The 25,574-nt window shown below is 42.1% G+C and overlaps 1 protein-coding gene across 1 annotated transcript in view; it reads left to right on the forward strand.

Moving 5' to 3' along the window:
* CCDC85A (coiled-coil domain containing 85A) overlaps nt 1–24,231 on the forward strand; it is a 112,287-nt gene extending 88,056 nt beyond the window's left edge. The window contains exon 6 of the mRNA XM_038751618.1: nt 22,319–24,231. Coding sequence (XP_038607546.1) covers nt 22,319–22,408 — 90 coding nt within the window. The 3' untranslated portion in view covers nt 22,409–24,231. The remainder of the gene's footprint in view (nt 1–22,318) is intronic.
* The last annotated feature ends 1,343 nt before the right edge of the window (nt 24,232–25,574 follow it).

Consider the following 25,574-nt stretch of genomic DNA (forward strand, 5'->3'; position numbering starts at 1 on the left):
CATGCTAGCACACATGTACACATACAGAATCCAGTTTTGGAGTTTGGAATGAAAAGCTTCACTTCACGCTGTCCTATTGCCAGGCTATTTTGACTTCTACTGGGAAAGAGGTGGGCACTGTTGCCAGAACCAGTTTCCAAACAAAGGAAGAAAACCTGCCGTGAAACCAGGAGTAAGGATGAGTAGGCACGAAAGCAAAAGGAGCTGAATTTTCTACTTCCATGGCAACACATCTCTGGTCCAGTCCTGTGGCACTAAATAGCAAAACCTACTTTTGTGAAATTTATCTCTGGCTCTGGACCAGAAATCGGCAAGGATATTAGTTGAAATTTAATTGCCAAAGCACCCTTTCAGTTTCACCTTTGGAATCACTTATTTTTCTTCTGTCCCTTTTGTCTTTCGTCTTCTTCAGTAGCATTTTTCAGTTGGCGCTATCCAGTCCTTACACTTTGCTCCTTCAGCGCCAACCTTCTCTGTGTACCTCAATCCCACCTATCCTGCCCCGACCCCTTGTCCACATCCTTTCTCAGGTCTGGAACTTCCCTTTCATATCTGACAGTCCACCATTCTCCCCAGCGTGGTTTAGTGGAAAGAGCACGGGCTTGGGAGTCAGAGGACGTGAGTTCTAATCCCGGCTCTGCCACTAGTCTGCTGTGTGACCTTGGACAAGCCACTTAACTTCTCTGTGCTTCAGTTACCTTATTTGTAAAATGGGGATTAAGACTGTGAGCCCCAAGTGGGACATCCTGATGACCTTGTATCTACCACAGTGCTTAGAACAGTGTTTGGCACATACAAAGAGCTTAACAAATGCCATTATTATTATTATTATTAACCTTCCTAAAATAACATCTTCCCCAAGAGGCCTTCCCAGACTAAGCCCTCTTTTCTCCATCCTCCCTTCTGCATCACTTATGCACTTGACTGTGATTCCGTTTAGCATTTGGATTCTCACCCCAGTCCCACAGCACGTAGATACATTTCCTTATACTCTACTATTTCCCTTAACTGGAATTTGTCTCAATATCTGTCTCCCCCTGTAAGTTCCTTGTGGGTAGGGATCAGGCCTACCAACTCTATTGCAGTGTGCTCTCCCAAATGTTTAGTGAAGTGCTCGGCACTCAGTTGGTGCTCAAGAAGTACTACTGATTGATTGATCATGTGAGTTACTTCTAAAATAACTCATAGGCAAATGGCAGTCTCAGATTTGTGCCTTAACCAGGAGATCCTAGCAAAGAGGGCTGTTGTGGGGCCTATTTGGGTACCCATTCTGGTCACGATACTCCTGAGGAGTAACCAGTGTGCAGGGATTGGGCATATAGTTGTGTTATTGGTGAAGCGCTTACTACATGACGAGGACTGTATTGTGTGCTAGCTAGATAATAATAATAAAAATAATAATAATGATGGCATTTATTAAGTGCTTACTGTGTGCCAAACACTGTTCTAAGCACTGGGGTAGATACAAGGTAATCAGGTTGTCCCACGTGGGGCTCACAGTCTTAATCCCCATTTTACAGATGAGGTAACTGAGGCACAGAGAAGTTTAATGGCTTGCCCAAGGTCACGCAGCAGACTAGTGGCAGAGCCAGGATTAGAACCCATGTCCTCTAGCTCCCAAGCTGTGCTCTTTCCACCAAGCTACACTGATTGGCCAAGGAGAGGAAACACTGCTGCTGCTGGATCTTTTGTAGATGAGGGAACAGAGGCACAGAAAAGTGAAGTGATTTTCCCAAGGTCACACAACAGGCAAGTGGCAGAGCTGGGATTAGAACCCCTGGCTCATGCTCTTTCCACAAGACCATGCTGCTTCTGTGATGATAATAAGAATAATAATAATGATGGCATTTATTAAGCGCTTACTATGTGCAAAGCACTGTTCTAAGTGCTGGAGAGGTTACAAGGTGATCAGGTTGCCCCACGGGGGGCTCACAGTCTTAATCCCCATTTTACAGATGAGGTAACTGAGGCCCAGAGAAGTTAAGTGATTTGCCCAAAGTCACACAGCTGACAAGTGGCAGAGCTGGGATTTGAACCCATGACCTCTGTCTCCAAAGCCTGTGCTCTTTCCACTGAGCCACGCTGCTTCTACAGTCAGACTACTGCTCCGATGATGGGCTTCCTCAGAATTTGCAGGATATATGGAAATGAAAAGTGAATGAACAAGGAGAAAAATCAGCAACAAGCCTGTAGATGAATATAAGCATAGGAAAGGAACCATATGAGCCATGAGGGAGAGGTTCTAAAATAACACATGGGCTGAGGAATGTTGTAAAGAAAACCTAGAAATTAAAGTTGGAGAAAATTTTTAAGCCATGGTACAAACTGCAATGGTTTGCCTAAACGCAAAGATATGGGAACTAGGGAAATTGTCTCCATCAATGACACTGAATCTTATATTAAATTATAATTTGGACCGGTCAGAGTAGCCATTTGGTGTCATCTATTAGAAAGAAGCCAGTCCAATAGGCTGTTAGTGACTCAACTTGGCCCGGAGACCACCACAAACATCGTGTGGTGCAGTAATGTCAGATCAAGCACTCTGACTTTTTCTCCTTAGGAAATGGGTTATCTGAACTGTTTTGCATATTTTGGATTGCACCAGGAGCAGTTGAAAGAAACTTGTAGGATATTGTTTGGCAGAGTTTGAGAGCTAAATTTCTGTGAGGTGTTTGAAGGCCAAAACCATTAGATTTCTGACTCTCAAAGTGCCATGTGGAGCAGAAGAATTTAAAGCTGAATGGCTCTTAAGTGAACTTCCAAGAAGAAATGGGAACAGATGCCACTGGAGTACATGGTGATAATAAGATATGTAATACATGTTTGGGAATGCTATTTGAGCTATTATGGGAGAATAATGGTTTTAATTTCCAAATGAAGGCATTAAACTAAACTAATTATGAAAGACACCCTAGCCAACACTTCAACTTACCAGTGAAATTTAAAGTGGCCAAGAAACTGCAGTTTTGGAGTGGTGGAATAGTCTTCACCTACAAATTAGATGAACAAAATATAAGGCTAAAAATCAAAGAGGTCAGTCATCACTGGCTTCATCTAAACACCCTGTGCCACTGTTGATGAGCAAATATTACGGGGGAATGGATGATTAGCTTGACACAGTTGTGTCACATCTTTTGGCCTTGTGTTGTTTAGTAGAATTTGTGCCAACATGTAGTTAAGGTTTAAAACTTTTTTCTACCTTATGGAGGAAGCTAAAATGAGTCCATCAGAGGGGCTGATTAGGAATCTGTGGTTAATGGCCAGTGACCCAAGGGATGAACCGATGCTAGTGAGACAAAATTGGAGGATGAAGATGATGAATTTCCACAGTGGAATTTTTTAGGAGACTGTACGATGTGAGATGTCAGAAAAACTTACAGACATAGAAAATGTGTTTTTCAAAGTCAGTTGACTTCTGCTCAAAGGTCATGCATCTTGTCTTGGATAAATCTAGTGCAATTTTCTCAGAGTATAAACAAAGAAATACACCAAATGGGCACAATGTTTAGGTCAGATCAGCTACAGGAAGCTAGGTCCAAAAGTATGACAACATGAGTTGCTGGAGGAGCGTAAAGAAGCTATGATAGCTTGTGAGGTAAATACAGATCTGTCTGTTGGAATATAAAAGGCAATACACTGTTGAGGGAACCTATGAGTTTTCAAAAATGAGTCAAATCAATGAGATTTCAGTAAAGGCAGACCTACTGGAGATGCTTTTCCACCATTAAATATACAGGAATTGCCTTTTCTTCTGTTTAAGCCAGAGCAGGAAGAAGTAGCTATGAGAAGCCACTAAATATTCCAGATAGGTGCTTCCTGGACCCTTTCAAATATGTTTAGGGAACATCAGAGAATTTAGGAGTCATTATCACCCATCAGGAGTTTAGAATCTGAAAATAGGAGAAAGGTATGTGTAGATTTTGTCAGACCGCTAAGGAACAGCAACAGAAGCAGCTATAAAAATCCAGAGAGACATGGAGATTGACCTAATTGTGTTTTGCTGCAGTAGACCGTAACAATGTCTGAACAAGGAATCCTGCATTCAATTTTCCAAATAACTTTAAGGTACTTCAAGCACTGAATTATTTTTCAGGCTGAAACAAGCAGTCTTCTTAAGCTGGTTCTTCACTGATAAGGAAGACCATTTTTAGAGGCACCCCAGAAAATGTGATGCCATTTTATAGCAACATGATGGAAAATGGATGCAATAGATATTCTGTAGTAGAAGTGATTAATAATCACATATAGTAATAATGGTAATAATGCTAATAATTGTGGCATTTAAGTGCTTACTATGGAGTAGATACAAGATAATTGGGGTGGACACAGTCCCTGTCTCACTTGGGGCTCACAGTCTTAATCCCCATTTTGCAGTTGAGGAAACTGAGGTCCAGAGAAGTGAAGTGACTTGCCCCAGGTCACACAGGAGACAGTGGTGGAGTCAGGATTAGAACTCAGGTCCTTTATGCTTGGCCACTCTGCTTCTCTAATCCTGGGTTAAAGTACACATTCTGTGGTTTTGGTCAATGAGTCATCTACATTTTTTCTGTATGGGAGCATTTTTTGCATTAAAACTAATTAGAAGTGTGAAGCTGTGGGAACTCACATTTTAGACCCTTCTTAGCTCCTCTCCTCCACTGCTATTTCTATTACTTCACTCGTTCCTGAACTCAATATTCCTATAGTTTGAGACATTCAATTCAGGTATATAGATTTGATTGGGCTAAAGATATTGTCAACTAAACTTCATGGTGACCCCCATCTATCAATAGGTGGCATATACCGAGTGAATACTCTGTACAGAGCACTGTACTAAACAGTTGGGAACATAGGATACAATTATATGATATGATCCATGACCTCAAGGAAGTTACCTAGTGAACACCCATGTTTTCATAAGGAGGCCATTTGTTGAGTTTGTCTCCCCTGTTGAACTGAACTTGACTCACAAACCATGGGGGAATTGAGCTCAGGAATAATGGTAATAAATGGTCAATGCTTCTAGAAGAGAGAAATAGGTAATAAGAAGAAATGTCCATAATGGGGATTATGGACTTGGAAGGTCACTTTTTTCTTTTGTGTTTCCCAAGTGTTTAGTACAACACATTGCACCCAATTTTTGCTCAGTAAATGCTATTACCTTATATCAGCCAGTTTACAAAGCTCTAGGACAGAAGGACCCAGGCTAGACTTCTGAAAGAACTGACACATCCAGAAATTTGGTTGCACTAATAAGCTGGAGAAAGAATTCAGTGGGTAGAACTGTGGGGCTACAGTAAGGGTCAGATAAAAAAAATATTCAGTAACTGATGATCAGAAATAAACTAGGAGAGGGGCCATTGCACTACATATAGCTGTTCCAGCCCATTTCTGGACTGTTGACTGTTATCTCTTGGTGGGCAGGGAATGCATCTACCAATTGTGTTGTGTTGTACTCTCCCAAGCGCTTAGTATAGTGCTTTGCACACAGGAAATGCTCAATTAATACCTTTGATTGATCTTTGCCCCGGCTCTTGACTCTGGCGAGGTAGGCCATACTTTGGGTAGTGGAAGGTGGGAAAAGGGCTGGAACAGATATAAATGAATGATTCCAACTTGGTCTTTCCAAAGAGCAGCATATTGGCTGTGCTTCAGAGTAAGGCCGACAGCCATAAATTTGAGATTTTCTCACCTGACCCATTTGGTACAAAGGTGATAGGGTGGAAATGGGGCTTCCTCAGAATATCTTGGGGAACAGTTTTCTCTGCTACTCAGAGATTAGTGGTGCTAGAACATTTAATTCAGAATTTGACCTTCTGCGGTTAGAAATCAGCCTGCTACGTTCAAATTGGAGGCCATATTGACTTTTTTACACTTTACTGCCTTTTCCAGCTATGATTTGTATTTTGGACACACGGTTCATGCTGCTCATTATATTAGGAGTCAGCGATTCTGCCCTTGTTTGACACACTCCTTGCTGTTTTTGCTCAGTGTCTCATTTCACTCTAGATTGGTTCTTTAGACCCCAAGAGAGGGAGTGGATGTGTGAAAAACTAGTGTCTGGTTCCTTTGTTTATTTCCGGATGAGATCCCTTTTTAGGAAAAGCGATGCCAAAGTAATGGTGGGTTTCAGAAAGAAACACCCCTCCCTGTCAGCGTGTCAAACATGAAATGGAAAGAAAATAAAGAGCAACCCACTGAAAATCCTTCCTGCTACAGACATATCCTTAGAGTCGCCATGGGTCATCTGGCCGGGAACTAGGACAGTTTGCGTCTTCTTGGTTATGGAAAATGATTCAAGCCAGGGTTTGCTGTGTGGGTGTCGGATGGCAAGACTGACCCGCCATGGAAACAAGTGGAATATTCATGGAAGAAGAGAAAGAGACGGAGAGAGAGGGAGATGGAAATCCCACAATATGATTGGTCAGGAGCTGTAGGGAGATTGGGTGACCTCTAGATACCCAGGCAACTGCTGAATGTTAAATTAAAGTGGGTTAAAGCTGTAAGTAGTAGTACTAGCATTTACTGAGTACCCAATGATGCGCACATTGTACTGGGCACTTGGGAAGTACAGAACAATATAGTGACCCATTCCTTACCCACATGGACTTAACATTCTAATGGGGAAAGCAAATATAAAACATATTTACAACAAGGCAAGGCGGGTAGAATAGTCATATGAGTAATGATCTATAATAATGCTAAAAATAATAATAACTGTGGCTGGGCTGGTGGGAGAAGAAGGTTTGAAGATTGGGTTCTGATTGAACTAGTGAGGTCAAAAACCAGAACAAGGAACCCATTCCTGACAAACCTGTGTCCTACCTGATTTGCTTGTACCCATTCCAGAATGTAGTACAGTGTCTGGCACATAGTGAGGGCATAACAAATGCCACAATTATTATGAAACTGTTGCATTCAGGGCTTTTCAGAGAACTCTTGCATTGGCCGGGAAAGGAATAAGTCCTTATGCTAAGTATACAATTGCTTTTTGGACCCAGTGGGTAGGAAAATTGCATTTTCTTTGAAGCTTCCTTTGAGGTGAAAATGGTAGTTTCTTAGGTGGCGACTTACTATAATTTTTACATATTGGCTACTCTTGCTTATCATAGAGAGATCAGTAGGCAGCTAGCGAATGACAGGCTTCCTTTCAATTCTTGAAAATGATGTGGCAGACACATTGGACAGATCACGAGATGGTGAGCTCCACGTGGGACAGGGACTGGATCCTACCCAATTTGCTTTTATCTTCGTACAGTGCCTGGCACATAGTAAGCACTTAGCAAAGTGCCATAATCATTATTTTTAATTAGTACTACTATTCAGTTCTACAATAGAATTTCATTCTCTTTCCCATGTGTCAGAAAGATAGTAGGAATAGTCAAAGCAGTAGCATAGCAGAAGTACGTGGACCTCTAGACTTTAAGATGACTATGGGCAGGGAACTCGTCTACCAACTTTGTTTTTCTGTGATCTCCTAAGCGCTTAGTATAGTGTTCCGCACTAAGTGCTCAATAAATACCATTGATTGATAGTATTTTTAATATGAATTTCTGTCTCGCCTGACTATAAGCTCATTATGGGCATGGAATGTATCTACCAACTGTTGTATTGTACTCTCCTAAGTGATTAGTACAGTGCTCTGCACACTGTAAGCACTCAATATCATCGATTGATAGTAATAGCAGCAGAACATTGTACTAAGAGCAGGGAGAGAAAATATGAGGAATCAGACATGGTCTTTTGTCATCATAGTCTGAGAGGAGAGGGAACTGGTGACAGTCACATAAGGAGAGGTGAAGCAACAAAATACTAAAGCAACATAAGACAAGGACAAATACACACAAAGTGAAAACAAACAAAACAAAAAACAACAGTAGGATACTACGACTAGAGGAGCAGATAGCCAAAGAAACCAACCTTAGTACCTTGGAAAGTTGAAAATCAGTGGGCCTTCCATTTTCCCCTTTTAGCAAACCAAGCCATTTCATGAGCGGTTATAGGAGAAAGTGTGTGAAATGAAGGGAATTCAGGAGAATTCAGGGTCTGAATATTAGTACATTAGTTTTCATGAAGTCTTTTTCAAATAAGCTACATTAAATCACTCGGTGCTATACATTTTATAGGGTTTTTTTTCCTTGAATGGAAAGACTTTCCACCAGGTTGTTGATTCATCATCTTTTCACTCTTTGCCTTATATTTCTGGAAAAATAGAAAAGCAGGAGATAAATTTTTCACCTTTAAGGCAGATTTCATAGAGGACCGTGATTGGCTCTGAAAAATGTATCTTCTTGCTTAAATAATTGGGCTTAATGAACTGTGTAGAAGGCAAAGAGTCGTGGTTTAGTGTGAGCAAGATGTGGCTTTTAATGCTTTGGATATTGAGGAAGAGAAACCTCATAATAACAAAGCATTTGATAAGGATTCTTGATTGTTCAAAGAGCTTTGCAACAATTTCTGTTCTTCACCCTTCCCTAGCCCATGATGAGACCATTTGATTCCCCATTTTTCTGCCATGGACCAGGCAGTTTTGGGTTATGGAACTCATTAGTTTCAGTCAATCAATCAGTTGTATTTATTGAGCACTTACTGCGTGCAGAGCACTGTACTCAGGAGAGTACAATAGAGCAGAGTTGGTAGACACATTCCTTGCCCACAACAAGCTTACAGTTTAGTGGAAGAGACAGACATTAATATAAATAAATTACGGATATGTGCCTAAGTGCTGTGGGGTTGAGGGAGGGGTGAATAAAGGGTACAAATCCAAGTACAAGGGTGAAGCATATGGGAGCAGAAGAAGTGGAAATGAGGGTTTAGTTGGGTAAGGCCTCTTTTTCAATAAGGCTTTGAAAGTGGGAAGAGTGATCATCTGTCAGATATGAAGAGGGAGGGTTTTCCAGGCCAGAGGCAGGATGTGGGTGACTGTGAGTGAGTGAGTGAGTGAGTGTGGGTGATGAGATAGACAAGAACGAGAGATAGACAAGATCACTTCTGGATCATTTCTTTACATCTTGAATTAGCAGATACTTCTAAAAGATTCTCTTCTGAACATACTGCTATCACGTAACCTGTTGTGAGTTCCTCCCTCATTTTTGCCTTGAGGAAACAGGCGTGGCAGTTTCCTTGCTGAAATCAGGGGATTTTTATTTCCTTCTCAAATGCTGATACAATGACACAGGGACTGATTGTCTAGTTGGCGGTGAACCAAATTCCTTTGAGTTGTTACCTTCTGCTCCTTGTGACCTGGCTTTTGGTTGGTTAAGAGTTCATTAGTCCCTTCCCTTGAGCCGTTCCAGACTCCACTCTTAGAAGTTGGTGGGTGTTCCCATTGCAGTGGGCAGTGCCATCTTGGTCATTGCCTGGGGTGGTTGGGTCTGCTGAGGAGGCTGGCCCTACCTCCCTCAGTGGCAGCATCCACTTCTTGTCCCACGAGGGCTGAGGGTGGGGCAGATGTGTGTGGAGTACCGGAGGGGATCACATCTCATTTGTCCTTTTTAGACATTCACAGTTTTTCCCGATTCAGTTCGAGGGAACAGGCAGGCCATCTCCCATCCATCTCCCATCCAAGTCTGGTCAAGTAAGTCAGCCAGTCAGTTGTATTGAGCGCTTATTGTGAGCAGAGCACTGAACTAAGCAGTTGGGAGAGTACAATGTGAGACGCTTTCCCTGCCCACAATGAGCTTACAGCCTAGAGGGGCAACCAGCCTGATCTTACAGTAGCCCTAGATTCTTGGGTATAGAGTGTAGGAATGCATTAGGCATGTGTTTACTGCTGGCCAAACTTAAGTGAAATAGCTCATTTTTGGCTACCTTCCTTAGGAGCAGTTCACCTCCTGCTTAGGATTGGATTCCTCCTATCAGGCAGTCAAAATGACCTTGGTCCTTTTCACTGCCTCACGATGTCAGGGCCTAGTTTCTATCCATCTTTTCTGACCTAGGTAGTTTAAGCCTAAGAAAACTTCAGATTTTCTGTTTAGTAAACCATGCGAAAAGCATTTAGTATTAATGTCAGGCATATGGGAAAGGTAATTTACATGTATCATTCTGCTCTTTTCTGGAGGTCAGAAGCATTTTCCCTTCTTTCCATAATGTTCCTTGATTTGCAGTGTTGCCAAATAAAAAAAAATGGTTTTCAAAGAATACAAATCATTCCCTTGAAACAGTAAGACACCCATACTTAAAACATCCACAATTCCATTTCCTGCTTTTTTGTCGATAGCTATGTTCGAAAGATTCTCATTATTTCCTCATTGTCCAAATTTCTTTCCTTTATTTCCTCTAGCTAAAGGGAAACATAAAGCATTCCTTTGGCATCTTAGCCATTTCAAAGATGTTACTCTTTTTCCTTTGTTCTCTCTTTGCTTTGTCTGTGGCTTCCCTTTTCTTACAGTTTTTGGAAGGCACCTTAACCCCTCAACCTCTTTCCCTGATTAATTCACCAAACTCAGTTGTTTCAACTCAACATTCACCCTTGGTGCTTTTCATTCCTATTCTAAGCACTCAGGTACATATGTCTAGAATTTTTATAGTTTCTGTTTATATAGTCTCTTCTGTCATTTGTTTCCTCTTGATGTGCTTGTGCTGTTTTCTGCTCTATTCCCCTTCATCCTCTAGTTTTAAACATTATACATTTCCCCATTCAATTGTAAGCTCCTTGAGGGTAGGAAATGAATCTGTTTCTGATAACTTACTCTCCTAAGGTCTTAGCACAGTGCTCAGCACCCAATAAGTGATCAACAAATACATTTTATTCATTCATTCCTTCAATCGTATTTATTGAGCGCTTACTTTGTGCAGAGCACTGTACTAAGTGCTTGGGAAGTACAAGTCAGAAGTACAAGTTGGGAACATATAGAGATGGTCCCTACCCAACAACGGGCTCACAGTCTAGAATTTTATTTATTCTCCCCATTTAGGGGGCATTTATCTGTCTCACAATTTCAACTTCTGCAGCATAGTTTTCTTTATTTTTTTTTTCCATTCACTCACCCTCAGGGAATTATATAGAAATCACTTTGTCTAGTTAAATAGTCTAATCAAGGTAACTTAAACCCATTTCAGAACTGCTGTTGCTGTTTCAGAAGAGGACTGTAAGCGCTCAATAAATGATTGAATGAATAAAGTGCTTCTACATTCCATAATGTTCAAGTTCCCACTCTCCTCCATATCCGTTTTACCTTTTCCATCTGTAAATCATTCTGTGCCTATCTCCTTCTCAAATTTCCAGCGTGGCTCAGTGGAAAACAGCGCGGGCTTTGGAGTCAGAGGTCATGGGTTCAAATCCCGGCTCCGCCAATTGTCAGCTGTGTGACTTTGGGCAAGTCACTTAACTTTTCTGTGCCTCAGTTACCTCATCTGTAAAATGGGGATGAAGACTGTGAGCCCCCTGTGGGACAACCTGATCACCTTGTAACGTCCTCAGCGCTTAGAACAGTGCTTTGCACATAGTAAACGCTTAATAAATGCCATCATTATTATTATTATCTCCCACACTAGACTGTTAACCCCTTGAGGACAGGGATTCTGTCACCTAATCAATCAATCAATGGTATTGAGCACTTTCGACGTGCACAGCACTGTTATTAAGCTCTTGGAAAAGTACAATGCAACAGAGTTGGTATACGTGATCCCTGCCTACAATGAGCTTACAGTCTTCATGGGGAGAAAGACATGAAAATGGGTTATAGATAGGGGAAATGGTAGAGTTTAAGAATATTTACATGAGTACTGTGGAATCGGGGTAAGAATCCCTCTCTCCTCTGCCTATATTCTCCTTATCTTCTCTCCTCCCTTTCTTATTCTCCCACTTTTCTTCATTTCTCAGTTCCCACCGCCTTTTAGTGGAATAAAGGCTTCCAAAATGATTCATTTCACCGCCTTCCCCTGCCCCCTAGTGGCTTGAAAAAGTTGTTGTGTTTCAATCAATCAATCAATCAATCAATCGTATTTATTGAGCGCTTACTGTGTGCAGAGCACTGTACTAAGCGCTTGGGAAGTACAAGTTGGCAACATATAGAGACAGTCCCTACCCAACAGTGGGCTCACAGTCTAAAAGGGGGAGACAAGAGAACAAAACCAAACATACTAACGAAATAAAATAAATAGAATAGATATGTACAAGTAAAATAAACAGAGTAATAAATATGTGCAAACATATATACATATATACAGGTGCTGTGGGGAAGGGAAGGAGGTAAGATGGGGGGGATGGAGAGGGGGACGAGGGGGAGAGGGTTCAGGGTGAAGAAGAATCCAGCCGAAGCAAAGCCTTAGGTTGCTGCTCCTTGAAGCAGTGGCTGGCCATTCCCATCACTCCCGCCTCAGGTGAAAGCCAGTAGCAGTAAAGGACAGGATCCCAAAGTCCTTGTCATGTGGATTATCAGACTGGATTCCTTTAGGAACTGCTGGTTTATGACCTAAGAACTAGAATCCAAATCTGCGACCTTTGGTCCAAACCCCCTGGAATAGTGCCCAACTGGGAGCCAGAGAACCTTTTGAAGGTGTTTACTTGCAAAGTATAGTACAGTTTGTTCTCACTGACTGCAGGTAAGGGAATGTGTGTTCTACAGCATTCCATCAATCAATCAATGTCAGTCATATTTATTGTGTATTATGTTATTCATTGTCGTATTTATTGAGCGCTTACTGTGTGCAGAGCACTGTATTAAGCGCTTGTGAAGTACATGTTGGCAACATATAGGGATGGTCCCTACCCAACAACGGGCTCACAGTCTAGAAATGAGCACAGTACTAAGCTTTTAGGGGTGTATGATAAAGTAGGGTTGGTGGACATGTTCCCTGCCCACAAGGACCTTACAGTCTAGAGTAAATCAGTCAATCAATATTTATTGGACGCATACTATGTGCAGAATCCTGTACCAAGTGCTTGGAAGAGTATAATCAAGTTGGGAGGCACAGTCCCTGCCCTGTGAGAGCTTATAATGATAATGATGATGGCATTTGTTAGGTGCTTTTAATGTGCCAAGCACTAGTCTAAGCTCTGATCTAGTGGGAAGAGTCAGACACTGAAATAATATATAGATAGGAAGAACAAGAAATGGGACTGTATATGGATTAATGCTTAAATTCATTCATTCAGTCATATTTATTGAGCGCTTACTGTGTGCAGAGCACTGTACTAAGCACTTGGGAAGTACAAGTTGGATGGTAGAATATGCCAATTGACATGTTCAAAGTGTTGTGGGTGGTTGTAAGTAGCCAAGTGCACAGTTGGTGTGGAAGTGGAGGATTCATCCTGGGAGTTGGGAGGCAGAGAATTTAATTAGAGAAGACTTCCTGGAGGAGATGTGATTTCAGTGAACATAATCTGCTTCGTTTATATCTCCCAGCATTCTGATATTCCCCATATACCAGGAGAAAGAGATTGTAGGAATACCCAGTTATTAAGTTATGTATTTAATTGTGCGTTTTAGATGGACTAATATTAGGGCAAAGGAATGGGGAAAACATTACCTTACTTAAACACTAAAGTCAGAGTGAACAACTACAGCATTTACTAAGATATCAGCATATAGAGAATTTAAATAAAAATGCTTCATCTCATCCTCACATTGCCAAGCCACTATGTGTGGCTAGTAACTTTGTTTAGTTAGACAATAAATATGGGTGCTATTTTGGTTTGAAGGATCTTAAAATACACTGGGTAGTTGCTTGGTTCCCTTTACTTGATTCTAAAGCTGAACTCTCTCATGCTAGAAATAGTCCGGAGAAAAGTCTCAGGTGATGATCCTCACAGCTGGAAAGCATATTGAGCTGAAGCAACAGAGACTCGCAAGTCCTCATAAATTTTATTTTCTTCAGATTATGTGAAGGATAGGTTCATTTTCCTAATCTAGCGCGTTCGCTAATGGACAATTAGAACCCATATGGCTTTCATAATCAGTACTTCCAGTGAAGGCAATAAAGAACAAATCATTTCCATCACCCGCTCTGGGGTGGAGAATGTCATTTGAGTTGTGACATCTTGGTATGGGCTGGCAGAGGGGAATCGCAAGTTGAGGCAGATCCTGACCCAGAAAGCAGTGTGGTCTAGTGGGAAGAGCACAGGCCTGGAATTCAGAGGATGTGGGTTCTAAATCCCAGCTCTGCCACATGTCTGCTGTGTGACCTTGGGCAAGTCACTTCTCTGTGCCTCAGTTACTTCTTCTGTAAAATGGGGTTAAGACTGTGAACCCTATGTAGAACAGGGACTACGTCCAACTTGACTACCTTGTATACCCTAGTGCCTATGTGCTTGGCACATCGTTAGTGCAAAGTGCAAAGCAAATACCATTCTGCAAATCACCCTGGTGTATTAAATCAATCAAGGGTATTTATTGAGCACTTATGTGTGCAGAGCACTGTAATAACTAAGCGCTTGGAAGAGTACAATACAACAGAGTTGGTAGACACATTCCCGGCCCATAGGGATCCTACAGTCCAGGCATGAAAAGGCCCCAGAAATCAATAGGCTTCATTAGCCAATCTAGAACCTGATATTGAATACCCATTTTTGTTCTTACTTGTAAGTCTTTCTTTGTACACTTACCCCTCTGGTTCAGGTGCCAGAAGGGAAATAAGACCAGTCCTCTTAAGCAGTGTTTATGGGGATTTTACTCCTTTTGATGGTCAGTGGAAACCTCAATTTACCTGTTTCTCTGGGTGTCGCTGTCCTCTCCCTTACTGTAGTCAATCTCTTATTCACATCCTCCCTTCCACCTGGAATTCCCTCCCCTTAATATCTGGCAGACCACTACTCTCCCCATCTTCAGATCACTCTTTCCCTTACTAATCTCTCATCTTCCCATCCTATTCTCCCTCCTTCTACCTCACTTATGTACTTGCGTCTGTATTATTGTTGTATTGTGCTCTCCCAAGGGCTTAGTACAGAGCTCTGCACTCAGTAAGTTCTCAGTAAGTAAAATTGAATGAATGAATGAACTAAAATGAACTAATGAGTATCTCCCAAAGCTCTCTGATACTCACCCCACCCCCAACCCACAGCACTTGTGTACATATATGCTTTGTTGCTTCCCATATGTGTAATTTATTTTAGTATCTGTCTCTCCCTGCTAGAGTCTAAGCTCCAGGAGGGCAGAGATCATGTCTACTTGCTAATATACAATTCCAAGCATTTAATATACTGCTATGCATAGAGTATGCAATCGATAAATACAATTGATCTTTTGATCTTCCCTCTTTTCCTTTCTCCCTGTTTTCTCACTCTCCAGGGGGTGGAAAGGTCCACAGTTGTCTCTGTGATTGGTTGTGTCGGCCATGCTGTGTAAAGTTTTGGTGAAGAGGCAGGCTAAAATTTGATTCTGGAAGAGTTTTTTGACTTATCTGTGTAGATTACCATGACTTCAATTAGCACTGAAAACTGAGAGCTGACTGATACTCACATAGCTTATCATTCATCCATGTGGGCTCCATGAAATCATGTCATTTGAAAAGAATAATGGAAAAGGAGTTTGTATCTATGTCAGGGAGAAGAGACGTGAAAGGAAGTAGTGGTCCATGCATTGCCTTTGTATGAACCTCTTCAGTATTGCTGGGAATTTTATTTGCTTTACCTTTAACAAACCAAAGACATTTTTCCATGGAAAGGATAGCAACTTAACAGCTTCTTAAATTCTGAAACTCACAGGTTTGAGAATTTACTATAACTTAGAGCCCATAGCATGCACCTTCTGAAGAATGTGAATCACTTGAAAGAACATCATAGTTTTTCCTCATTATAGGAAACCTGAACCTTGTACCTATAGCTACATCCTCATAATTAGGGCTTTTTTCAGGATAATAATAATGATAAATATCACTATCATTATTTTTATAATAATAAGGATAATAATAAGAGCTTACTATTATATATTAAGCGCTGGGATAGATAGATTGTAAGCACAGCTTGAACAATCCCTGTTCCACATGGGGCTCACAGTTTAAGGAGTGCATGTTTTAGGTGCAAAGGCCTATGCATGTCATTATGGAAATTTGGGGATCTCTATGTTTTTGCAGCTCATTATGCTCTTTAGAGACCTGGGAATGGCGTATTTCTGAGTGACTATATTCTAAATATAAGGCTATAAAAATAGAAGACATCCTTCAACAGTGAATGGCTCAATTCAATCAAAACAAGGACAAAGTCTGGGCCCTCAGAGCCTGGCAGCTCAGGTTGTGGTGCCAAGGAGGAAGATGAGGCCCACCTGCCTTCCCTGTGAGCTAGGTCGAGGGGTGATGGACTGCATCCTTCACTCGCTGGCTATGGGTGGAAGGGAGCCAGAGGCCATTGTAAGCTGGCAGGGCACGAGGGCCAGGAGTCAGCGGTCAGAAGGCAATTCCCCTTCCCCAGTGGAGTGGTTATTCCCAGGAGATTTCCCTCATAGGGAGGGCAAAAGAATAGAGCAACCAATGTATAATGTAATATGTACATATAATATAATATTAGTTAAGCACTTACTATGTGCCAAGCACTGTTCTGAGCACTGGGGTTGATACAAGTTGATCAGGTTGGACAGAGTCCCTGTCCCATATGGGCTTCACAGTCTTCATCCCCATTTTACAATTGAAGTAACTGAAACACAAAAAAGTGAAGTGAATTGGCCAAGGTCATTTGGCAGTAGATTTGAGCAGGCTCTAAAGAAGTCTTGGACACAGACATCGGTACCCTCTTGTACTACTGTCCTCCATCCTTTCCTGTGCTTAGTGGCATGTCCTTGTGGTGCTGCCTTAGATGTCCAAAGATTCCCACCTCTGGTGTGCTGGGCACTTTGGTTCAGAATTTCTCAGAGGCTGCACTTTTGTTACACAGTCCCTGGCCTACAGGCCATCGCTCTGCTCATTTGAACACATTTCCTTCCCACCTCAGCCTGCACCTCCTGGACCAATAAACTCACAGTCTTTTATCCACAGTCAACAACTTGGGAGCCTCAGTGATGATGAGAATTGTCGAGCCGTTGATATATATATATATATATTCCTCTTTTCTTATCGATATACAACTTCAGCAGGCTTAGTCAGTATCAAACTCATAAAGTGACAATTTTTTTTTCTTTCCCATTCATTCTCAATCCAGACCTTTCAGAGGCAATTTAGCATCTCTAATTAATTCCTGGAGAGTGTTCTTTTAACCTTTAAAGCATTTTTTAAAAATATACTACAAGAATACAATTCTTTGATCTGCAGGTGCCTGAGTGTGGAACAGGCCTTTCCTGCAAAGCTTGATTTCTAGTCTTTTTCCTTCAAACTATTATTAATAAAGATAATATTAACAATAATGGTAATTGAGGTATCCATTGAGCACATATTATGTGCTAAGACTGTACTAAGCACTGGGGTAGATATAAGATAACTGAATGCTGTGGGGCTGAGAGTGGGATGAATATCAAGTGCTTAAAGGGTACGAATATAAGTATAAGGGTTTAGTTAGGAAACATCTCTTGGAGGATATGTGATTTTGAAAGAAAAGTTTTGCATGGAAAATTTCAGGGTTTGGAAAATGCAGGGAAATACAGGAAAGGGTCAAGCATCTCATGGATGGGAATAGCATCTGCTGTGATTGTGGAAGGCATGGAATTCTGCAGGGACAATGGGAGTGTCCCTTCATAACCATTTAGGTACTTCAATAGTCTACAGCAAGTAAGGGAATCCATTCAAGGGAGATGGAAGGCACGTTTCTCCTAAGTTCTGAGTCACCTTACGTCCTTGGATATTGGAACCAATCTTCTGAACTTTGAGACCTAACTCTTGTGAACTATGCTGGGGAAATTTTTTTTTTTTTAATCGCCTAAGGTTTGGTTTGGACGTAGGCATGGAGTTTTTGTGTTTAGAGAAAGCTTCCTGTTCTAAAGTATGTGTTAAGTAGCCAGATTTGAAGCATCTGTCTGAAAGGAACCTTGTTTGCTTGTGGCATCCTAAGGTATGGAAGAAACTGTTGTTAGGTGGTGAGAAAAACAAAATCTGTCTGTGTTCCTAGTAATAAAATAGCCGATATCTCTGACTCTAATTATTAACAACAGGGCACAGAGATGAACAGTGCATGGGAGTTTTTTGCCTCTTTGGCCTTTCATTAAAAACAAACAAAATATAGATGTGCCCTGCAAGGCACTTAACAGAGGGAAGAAAAGTCTTCCTTCAAGGTGGCAGTTTAATGGCTGCTTTAGTCTTTGGAAAGAAAAATAGTTTTGGTCCTAATTTTTTTTTTTCAGAAATGCTCTGAAAAGGACCGAAGCCTCCCAGGGTAGAGCTGTGGTGTGCTTGCATTTATAATAACAATAATAATAATAATAATAATAATAATAATAATAATGGCATTTATTAAGCACTGACTATGTGCAAAGCACTGTTCTCAGTGGTGGGGAGGTTATAAGGTGATCAGGTTGTCCCATGTAGGGCTTTTCTGGGCCACATAATGGGAAGACCAATTCCCTGCTTTTTCAGTAGGGCTCCAGTTGAAGAACAACTAATTCTTTGAAAGTATAAAGAAGGTCCCAATAATTTTAGCGTATTATTTACATATTGTACTCTCCCAAGCGCTTAATAGAGTGCTCTGTACATAGTAACTCCTCAATAAATAAGATTAATTGATTATTCAAACAACCAGTATTAGAATTGGAAGAATTTGATTTTTTTCAGTTCGTGTCTGGAGAGCTCCCCAGTAAAACCATTTAGGAGTGTGATTTCTGCATCATTGGGTAAGACTGCATATTTTAGGGTTATTCAGCTAAAACTAGAATAGATATTTGAACTGCAGCACAATTCATTCATTCATTCATTCAATCGTATTTATTGAGCGCTTACTGTGTTTAGAGTACTGTACTGTACTAGCACAGTGAGAGAAAACACCATACTTTCTGTCGTGTAGCCTTCTTTCTGCTTTGCAGAAGTTCACTTCAACCTGCAAAGTGTTAAAAGAGCAATACTAGCACCAATCAGTCATATATTTTGAGTGCTTATTATGTGCAGAGCACTGAACTAAGAGTTTGGGAGAGTACAGTACAACAGAATTAGTAGACAGATTCCCTGCCCATTGAACTTACAGTCTAGAGTAACAAAAGGGGCACTGCCAATGACATTGTAGCCTTGCAGCCCTGTTATGAATTCGAGTCCTGTTCTATGACCTTTTTGAAGGGCACAAAGCAGCTTCCAGGAAGCTCTGTAAATATGCACATAACTTGGCTGATTGGCCCTCTATTTGTATCCGTAACAGTACTGACTGTAGGTAGAACACTGTACCAAGTGCTTGGGAGACAAAGGAAAAGTCAACAATCCCTGCCCTCAAGAAACGTTCAATCTAATTTATTCTGACAACTGTGGAGCTGGGATTTGAACCCGGCTTCGCCAAATCCCAGCTCCGCCAATTGCCAGCTGTGTGACACTTTGGGCAAGTCACTTTACTTCTCTGACCCTCAGTTACCTCATCTCTAAAATGGGGGATTAAGACTGTGAGCCCCTAGTGGGACAACTTGATCACCTTGTAACCTCCCCAGCGCTTAGAACAGTGCTTTACACATAATAAGCACTTAATAAATGCCATCATTATTATTATTATTATTCACCCACTCAATCCCAGAACTTGCACGATTCCATTCTGACAATGAACCCGGTTTACCAAATTTCCTTCGACATGAGTCAGATATAGAGTTTACTCTGGTTTTGGGAGTCCCACATGTGCCCTAAAGTTTTCAGGAAAATGCTCACTTTTCCAGGATTGCACTGCATTCACCCACACCCACTGTTTCCCAATTGTCAGGAGCCCACCCCTTGACAAGGTGGGAAGTTCCTTGATGTTTATCATTTACAGCTAAAGAGTTAATTCTGTTTTCAAGGAAAATTTTCCCACATATCCTGGTCTTAGAAGCACAGGAAAATATCAGTTATCCACATGGTAAAGAATTTAACCATGATCTTAGCAAGACAGAGAAGGCTATAGTCAGAGAAAAATGTGGAATGTAAAGTTTCAGGTGCTTAGTTTTATATTCTTTGTGGAATCTCCATTGAGGCAAAGTTATTGCTTAATGAATTCTTAACCTTTTTTGATGCCTTCAACTTTTATATGAAAATTAAATCACTTGTCCTGTTCCTTCTTCCATGTGATCTGTTGAAGTTTTATGAACACAATAATCGTCCTTCAAATCCAATAGTGATGATCAGTGTTGGTTTGTGGTTTGCTCAAGACTGTGTCTTCTCAACTGTAACCCACTGACTCTCCAAACAGCTTAAGTGCCCGTGGAGGATATGTGCTCAGCCAGGGTCAGCTTCTCTACATCACATATCTCCTGCTTGTTGGATGTTTTGTTGGGCAGGAATTCTGGGGTGGTTATCTGCATAGAGAAAGTGGACATTTTGAGGAGACCGTTTCAGTAGAAAATCTTAATCTGGTCCAGGACCTTTTTTCTTTAAGATATTTGTTAAGCGCTCACTATGTGTCAAACACCATTCTAAGCACTGAGGTATGTAGAAGTTAATCAGGTTGGACACAGTCCCTGACCCACATGGTGCTCATCATCTAAGTAGGAGGGGCAACAGGTATTGAATCTCCATTTTACAGTTGAGGAAACTGAGGCACAGAGAAGTTAAGTGACTTGCACAAGATCACACAGCAAGCAATTGGCAGAGCTGGGATTAGAACCCAGGTCCTCTGATTCCCAGGCCTGTGCCAACTTGTTGCCAACTTGTACTTCCCAAGCGCTTAGTACAGTGCTCTGCAAACAGTAAGCGCTCAATAAATACGATTGATGATGATGGATGGATAGATTTGCTCTTTCTACTAGGCCACCCTGCTTCTCCAGGTTCTTCTAACACAAGGCATTTAGTTGGTGTGGGGAGAGCCAGGGAGCAAGTCGTTGATTTGATATTCGTGTCGTGTTCCGCACGGCTGTGCGGATCAGATTAGATGGAAAATGCCTGATCATCATCATCATCAATCATATTTATTGAGCGCTTACTGTGTGCAGAGCACTGTACTAAGCGCTTGGGAAGTACAAGTTGGCAACATATAGAGACAGTCCCTACCCAACAGTGGGCTCACAGTCCAAAAGAATGATGAAATGGGATCCCCAGTCCTACAGTGGCTAGAGCACAGGCTTGGAAGTCAGTAGGACCTGGGTTCTAGTCTCGACACTGCCGCTTGTAGGCTGTGAGACCTTGGGCAAATCACTTCACTTTCCTGTGCCTCAATTACCTCATCTGCAAAATGGGGATTAAGACTGTGAGCCCTGTGCGGGACAGGGACTGTGGCTAACCTGATTAGTTTGTATCTACTCCAGCGCTTAGTATAGTTCCTGGCACATAGTAAGCACTTAACAAATGCAATTTAAATAATTCCATGAGGTCTAAATAGCAGGAGAGTCTCAGCAATGCTTGGGCTATGATTGATTCAAGTGCCTTGAGAGCAAACCAGACTTTGCTTAGGTTTCATCAGATCCATAGAGTGATGATATTTATTAAGAGCTTTCTTTATGCCAAGCATTGTGCTGAGTGCTGGAGTGACTACAGAACAGCTCAGAACAGTCCCTGTCCCACACGGTCTCATAGTTTGTGGCAGAGAGAATCTAAGAGGTTACATACCCTTGTTTGTACTATAGTGAAGGTCTCGCTTTTCTGAACTATTGATTTATCAGTCAATAAATGGTATTTATTGAGTGCCTTACTATGCACAGAGACTGTACTAAGCACTTGGGGTAGTACAATACATTAGCAGACACATTTCCTGCCCATAACAAGCTTACAGTCTATATTCTTTCCAGTAAACCACACTTTTTCTCCCACTAGTCTAGGCTGTCTGTCCTTTCCCTGCACACTGTCGGGGATTTTGCTGTTTGAAGGGAATATTCCTGTTTGCTTATTGCAGCTGGGGTTGGCTGGACGTCTTTCCTTGGGCTAATGCTGGGCTTCCTTTGTTATGTATAAGCGGGAGGATCCCTATTCCCACAGGATTTAGCTGCACCTTGACTCCAAATCCTCAGACTTTTTCAGGAACATCAGAGCACTGAAATCTCCTCTGATATAGACATTCTCTGTCCGAAGCCTTGGAATGGCTAAACAAAATTATCCCTGCACAAATGTTGAGCCTTACTATGAGCCCCTCTCTGAAACAGTCAATGGTGTAGCCATGCAAATGCTTCTCCTGAACATTTCCCCCAGGTGTAGCTTGGGCCTTTTGCCCCGTTTCCTCCATCTCCTCCTCCCTCCCTCCAGTCTCCCTCTTCCTGAGCCTCTCCCGTGCCTTTTAACTCTGTCCTTGACCCTTTCTCCCCTGGGACTGACTGATTGAAGCAACACACAGCCCAGGTCTCTGTTTTCCAGACGGCGACTGACGTGTTTCTTCCGTTCCTCCTTTTAGGTTGTATGGAGGAAACTTGGAGATGCTGCAGGTTCGTGTCCTGGAATTAGACAACATTTGTCCGGAAACCAGTACAAAGGACCCATGTGACCGTGGTTTCCCTTTGGATGTGAAGAGTTTAGAACTACCCAGGGAGGCTGAGAGGAGACTGACTTCTCTGACTTATGGATCGACTATGGAATGCCCTCTGTCCTGCGTTAGGACTCTCCGAAAACTACAGTTCTACTCCTGCGGTTGTAGATGTCATCTCACCGTGTGCCCTAAACTCTCCAACGCTCCCGTCTCCATGCCCCACCTGCCCAGCGTGGCTTCTCGGAGTCTCAGCGCTACCATTTTTCTGGCCCGAGGAGGCGGACACTTCAAGTCCTGTGGTTCCTAAGAGGGTAATTAGGAGGAGAGTCTGCCCAAGACAGAGCAGCAGAAGAAGTTTGGCAAGTCACCTAGCCCTGCTCCAGGGATTTAGGACTGCCTAACTCTGGATAAACTGTTTGCCACCAGAAAAATGAATAGAATGGACCTTCTGGGATCTCAAGAGTGAGAAGGAATCAATCAATCAGTCGATCAACTCCTGGTAGCTCCTACTTCAGTCTGTAAGGTCTTTGTTACTGGTGCTTAGATAACATGCAGATTTAAAGGGGTTAAAGTTTCCCCAAACCTTTCAGCATTCAAGTATTTGGATCTGAGGTGCTATGGAAATCCATGATGACTTTTTATCAGTTAATAGTGTAGCAAAAAAATTCCTCTGAATTGTAGAAATGAAAGCCAGTTTCTTCCTAGCTGGTAAAGAGGAACGTCGGTTCCATTCATCTTGAGGGATCTTTCTGGAAGGCCTATTGTGAGGAGAACTCACCCTCAAGAGGGCAAGAAGATCCCGAAGACCTTCTGGCTTTAATACTGAAGCTTTCGAACCCACCCCAAGTTCTCTTCAGAAGCGTCTCCGACTATGGGATGTCAATTTTTGACAGCTTAGTTTCTAGAGGCGTGCTGGTCTATTTAAGTGAACTCTGTAGAGACTCTTAGAGGTTACACTGCATTCATCAACTGTAGCTTTCTTCAGAAGAACTGTTTCATGATACTCAGAGCATGCCCATTATTCTGAGGCAAACTAAGCACTCTTGTTCAGATTTGCGTAAGCTTTGATCAGGAGGTGGCTCTGGATGGGTTTTGTTTAACTGGTGGGGAGGGGAACCGCATAGGGCGGTATGTGTATAACATTGTGTGTATTGGAACTGTTCTGATGGGTTGATCCCAACGCAATGATCTTCCTCAATGAAGACACAAGAGACCGGCGACAAAGTGCTAATGCCTAGGTATGTACCGTAGCTAAGGATGAAAAAACATAGGAATGCAACAAGGTTTGGAGTTTGTTCTTAATTACTAAGATTTGAGTCAGAGCGGGTGTTCTCTGTTTTCTGTAGACTTGTTGTACTTTGTGCTAAATCGACTGTGGGCAGTGGAATGTAAAGGGTTTGCCGTACACTTTTTTTTTTTTTTAATGATACCGTGTTGTAAAAACCATTTGAGTTCATTAACAGATTTACAGTGAGCGTCTTTATTAATTATCTTCATCCGGTCCCGATTCACACCGATCTTCTTTTGTAAACTTTCTCCTTTAAAAATGCTATTATGCCACTGAAGGCTATTGCTTGCCGTATCTTATATTCTTTTGGGACAAAGAAACCGTTTTTATCTTTAAACTTAAATTGTTGTATTCCTATCCTACGATGACTTTCCAAACAAGATTTTGTGCCTGCAGGAAGACTTGCAGTAGCTCACTCAAGGGACCACAGGTCTTTTGACAGAACTCTTGTGTAAATTTTGATACTGTATTAAAACTATTTTTTTAAAGTTCTGCATTCAATTGTCAAGTAGATGTGTTCATCTTAGCAACGGTAATAAATTATTTAATCTCATAGTGGTTGTTCTTTTCAAAGTGCATCTTGTGTTCAGTGGAAGCTGTGCGGCCTAGCGGAAAGAGCGTGGGCTTGGGAGTCAGAGGACCTGGGTTCTAATGCCGCTCCTCCACCTGGCTGCTGTGTGACCTTGGGTAAGTCACTTAACTTCTCTGTACCTCAGTTCCCTCAACTGTAAAGTGGGGATTCAGCACCGGCTCTCCCTCCTACTTAGACTGTGAGTCCCATGCGGGACAGGGAATGGGTCCTACCCGATTAACTTGTATCTACCCCAGCGCTTAAAACAGTGCTGGAGAACACTACCACCTGCACAGCCCTGGAAAGAAGCAGCATGGCTCAGTGGAAAGAGCGTGGGCTTTGGAGTCAGAGGTCATGGGTTCAAATCCTGACTCTGCTACTTGTCAGCTGTGTGACTTTGGGCATCACTTAACTTCTCTGTGCCTCAGTTACCTCATTGGTAAAATAATAATAATAATAATAATAATAATGATGGCATTTATTAAGCGCTATGTGCAAAGCACTGTACTAAGCACTGGTGAGGTTACAAGGTGATCAGGTTGTCCCCTGGTGGGGGCTCACAGTCTTAATCCCCATTTTACAGATGCAGTAACTGAGACCCAGAGAAGTAAAGTGACTTGCCCAAAGTCACACAGCTGACAATTGGTGGAGCAGGGATTTGAACTCATGACCTCTGATTCCAAAGCCTGAGCTCTTTCCACTGCACCACGCTGCTTCTCTTTGGGGATTAATAGTAATGATAATGTTGGTATTTGTTAAGCGCTTACTATGTGCCAAGCACTGTTCTAAGCGCTGGGGTAGATACAAGGTCATCAGGTTGTCCCCCGTGGGGCTCACAGTCTTCATCCCCATTTTTCAGATGAGGGAACTGAGGCCCAGAGAAGTTAAGTGATTTGCCCAAGGTCACACAGTTGACAGGTGGCGGAGCTGGGATTAGAACCCACGACCTCTGGCTCCCCAGCCCTTGCTCTTTCCACTGAGCCACAAGCACCCCCAGTAGGACAACCTGATCACCTTGTAACCTCCCCAGCGCTTAGGACAGCGCTTTGCACATAGTAAGCGCTTAATAAATGCCATGAAGATGATGATGAGAAGTGGGATCATTGAGATTTAGAGAACCAGTTTTTGAAGCTGTAAAGGGGATTGTCACCTTGGGGATGTCGTGCTTTTGTTTTACTAATAATTGTGGCATTTCTAAAGTGCTTACTATGTGCTAAGCACTGGGATAACTACAAGAGAATCATACTATTCACTTGCTCGTTGTCATTTGGCTGCTCGATCTGGCCTCCTTAAACTGGTTCAGAGGGAATGAGGCTGATGAGTGC

This window comes from Tachyglossus aculeatus, chromosome 9, assembly GCF_015852505.1.
Source record: "Tachyglossus aculeatus isolate mTacAcu1 chromosome 9, mTacAcu1.pri, whole genome shotgun sequence".
NCBI lineage: Eukaryota > Metazoa > Chordata > Mammalia > Monotremata > Tachyglossidae > Tachyglossus > Tachyglossus aculeatus.